Source organism: Hydra viridissima, unplaced genomic scaffold (assembly GCF_058129835.1).
Source record: "Hydra viridissima isolate aposymbiotic clone 2 unplaced genomic scaffold, HvirCarnegie_v1 scaffold_9, whole genome shotgun sequence".
Lineage (NCBI taxonomy): Eukaryota > Metazoa > Cnidaria > Hydrozoa > Anthoathecata > Hydridae > Hydra > Hydra viridissima.
In genome coordinates this window covers 11,789,069-11,792,631 of record NW_028324308.1, presented here as the reverse complement: position 1 = coordinate 11,792,631, position 3,563 = coordinate 11,789,069, and the positions used below count along the sequence as shown (strand labels likewise).

General features: G+C 31.1%; 1 protein-coding gene across 2 annotated transcripts; it reads right to left on the bottom strand.

Moving 5' to 3' along the window:
• Nucleotides 1-1,130: 1,130 nt before the first annotated feature.
• LOC145186098 (uncharacterized) lies at nucleotides 1,131-2,780 on the bottom strand. 2 transcript variants are annotated; one of them, XM_080062170.2, is made up of 3 exons: nucleotides 2,143-2,780; nucleotides 1,867-2,067; nucleotides 1,131-1,778 (listed from the first exon to the last, which is right to left on the bottom strand). In XM_080062170.2, exons 1-3 carry the CDS (start codon nucleotides 2,614-2,616, stop codon nucleotides 1,332-1,334), a joined length of 1,122 nt encoding a protein of 373 aa, XP_079918296.2. In that variant the 5' UTR covers nucleotides 2,617-2,780; the 3' UTR covers nucleotides 1,131-1,331. The 2 variants fall into 2 exon arrangements, with proteins under 2 accessions (XP_079918296.2, XP_089954956.1); XM_090098830.1 differs by having other exon boundaries at nucleotides 1,867-2,033; nucleotides 2,143-2,768.
• Between the last annotated feature and the right edge of the window lie 783 nt (nucleotides 2,781-3,563).

Here is a 3,563-nt window from a genome sequence, read left to right as displayed (position 1 = left end):
AGTTTCAACCGAAGTAATACATTCGTTTTTAAGAAAGGGACACTTATTCTTGATAAAAAGCAGTTTTTATTAACCTAAGAAAAACTGCTTTGTTTAGCATATGTCAGTTTATCTCAAAGAATCTCACAAAAATCTTGAAAAAGATTTTAAAAATCAATAAAATTATTATATATATCTTATTACCCTTTGAGTGTACCGTTTGAAATTTTTCACTTTTAGATTTTCTCTTTTTTTTTTGTCTTATTCAGAATGAGATTTTTATTCAGAATGAGATTTTTGCAGCTGATATTGAGCTTATTATTTAAATAAAATATTATTCATTTTATACATTATTTATGCCTGTTTAGTAGTTCATACTCGTTAGCTTTTTGATCATTTTTTCCAGCTAATAATGCTCGTTGCATCATTTAAAGCTCTAATGGAGTTCAAACACAAAAAAGTACGTTCTCCTACCGAATTAATACCTTCAAATACAATTCTTTAATAGAATACAAACCCTATAAGTTCAGTAGATCAGTTATTCAGTTAGATCTTTAACAACATTGATTAAATTACATTCCTGATTTTCTGATATTGATATTCTTCCGGTTTGTAAAAATATTTTATCAAGCATAAGGATCTTAACAAATCTGGCATCAATTACCCAGCTCATGATAATCTTTTTTAGTGAGATCGAAAAAATGATGCGATTTGTTAAACTGGTTTTTCAAGGCTCGTGTTGTTTTTGATGGATGTCACCATAAGCCTCTTTCAAATACTTTCACTTGCTCATCAAAGAATCTAAAGCCTACTAAATGCTCTGAAAGTACCAGATATGATGGCTGAAAATATATTTGTAACTTACCATGACGGGGAAGTAAACCTAATGAATATGGGGCTCGCCCTCCAATAAACATTCATCTCGGACGACGGGAGTCTTCATCTACTTTCCGAAGAAGACACAAATTCTGGGAAACGCTCCACAGGGCCTTCTCTGAACTGAGTAACTTCAACTTATGACAACTGAAAACTGTTAAAGTGGTTTTGAAGCTGCTATGCCTTAATACATGCATAAATCATGAAGCAGGTAAATGTTAAGCCTGGAAACCTCTCCTTGTATTTATCGTCAGCGTAATAAATACAAAGCTCTAACTCATTTAACTACACATAATAAAATCAAAAATAATTATACAGCACCTGCCTTATTTCGAATAATTTTTTATTGATAGACCATTGTTGAAAAAGTCCCAAATTAATTGTAGCTGCTTACAAAAATTTAATTGTGTTCAACCCGTATTCATTTCAAAAAATGGAAGTTGTATAATACGATAAAAAATGTTGCGTCATTGAAATCAGAAAAATGACGGTTTCGTTTGAACGGCATCTCTTTGTATTACGTCTGTTAAGCTAACAACTATTTTTCTTTGACCTTGATAACTCAACCTGCCGTGCTGTGCTAGCAAATTATCCAATACTATCACATCACCTTGCTCCCACTGAAATCCAATTGACGCTTTCCAAGTTATGTTGCGAATATGTTGAACGAATTCTGGTTCGAACTCTTCTCCATCTCCGTACGTCGTATGCAATAAGTACTCATTGTTTTTTAATTGTTTGTGAATAAAATTTGGGTGATTTTTGTAGTACGTGTTGTGAGCTGCTGTGAGCTGGTTAAACCAGATTTTTTCGCCTGTTTCTGGATGGTAAATTACAGGTGAGGTATTATACCACGTTGTCAAAGTTCCATCTTCATTCCACTTCCAACTGTTATTATACTTCTGAAGATTTTCTTCTACCTTCTAAAAAAATGTTTTCTCATAAATAGTTTTTATAGTAGAATTTATATAATAAAATCGCCTTAAAAAGTATAACACAAAAAATTTTTACTTGTCGCGACGAAGTACCATAAATATCTTGCCAAGTCATATATTTTGTTACTTCCCTGTTGCCATGGTTACGAATGTAACGTATTCCTTTCTTTTCGGCTTTTTCAAGATATGTTTTGTTAATTTGTTGCATTATGTCTCTATTAAATGCAATTGGTGTCTCACCATCTGTTGTTGGAGGCGTTAAACAACAAAAGAAAATCTATGAACACATTATTACAAAAAGTAAATAAATATTCAAAAAGTAAATAATTATTGGAATAAATTTTTTTCTTACCTTTCTCGGAAAAGTAACATGATAACTCATCTCGTTATGCGGTTCAATGCTAAGATTTGCCGGCTCATTGCTTGTTTCATACACCTCACCAATCAGTTTTGCTCGCGAAGCATTTCCTGCGATGTAAGCGATACTTTTATAACCTGTATGCTCCATTAATGTGCTAAAATCGCTTTCTTCTCTAAGGGGAAGTCTTTTGAACAAAATGGCGCTGTATTGACTTAAGTTTTTATCAATGTAAGAACGAAATTCATTAGCAATTTCGCTCAGAGTTACTTTATTACTTAAATTACAGCGAACAACTAACAAGTTTTTATTAGGAAAATGGTTAAGGTATTCTGGCATACCTTCTTCCAAAGATCCAGCTAAAAATTCTCTACCTTTTAAGGTGGATCCCTTAGTTTTTGTAAAATGCTCAGTGCATTTATTGAACGAAATTAACCGCAAACTTTGAAACATTTTTGCGGTAAACATTTCTTAAAAATTTTTGTTGCAACAAAACGGTTAAATAACTCTATGAAACCAAAACAAGACCAAGAAAAACCTTCTATCACTAAAAAATATTTACAGTTTTTTATGTGCATTCTAACCCTTTATTTACGAAAGTTTTAATACAGATTTAAACTAACGATAAACAAACATCTCATATGTTGTAGCAAGCAAACAAACATCTCACATGTTGTGGGGAGCGTGATAAACAAACATCCCTGTTGCGGCGTTATAAGTTTTAATCGACCTTTATATGAAAAGTATTTAAAGGTTTTAACAAGAAGAACAATGCTAATAATAACAAATATCGAATGTTGTTTTTGACTTCATTTTCCAAGATTTATGCTTTCTTTATAAAAAAAAATATTAAAATGGTTAAATTTTTTATTTTATGAAACAATTTTTTTCTAATGATAATTTAAAAACAGATCGATTCCGTTAAAACTTTTCTAATCAGAAAAAGATTGACGATAACTTATATACATAAAATTATTTTACTTCAGTCCTTCAAGACGCATGTGCAGAATTGCTATTTTATTAAACCCGTTAAACTTTATTTTAAAAAATAAAAAAATAATTTATGAATTACGTAACCACATGACAATCGTTTAATACAACCGTTTTTACCGCGATAAATGAATAATTCGTAAAATGAATAATTGTTTTATAACAAAGCGAGGAAAATCGTTTCAATATTTGAAACGTGAAAGAGGGCATTCCGAGGCATCATATTTTAGTCGTTTTAATTGACAATTAAATTCAGTGTTTCCAACATTTTTTACATGTAAAATGCCAAAAGTGTGAATGTAAAATGCCATAAAAATCCCATCTTTCAAGTTGTGGCTGTTTCAAAATGATTTGGTCACTTAGTTTTGAACAAACTTTGTCAAACTCAAGACTAGAACTTGAACGTGTTTGTGGAAGCTTAGTGT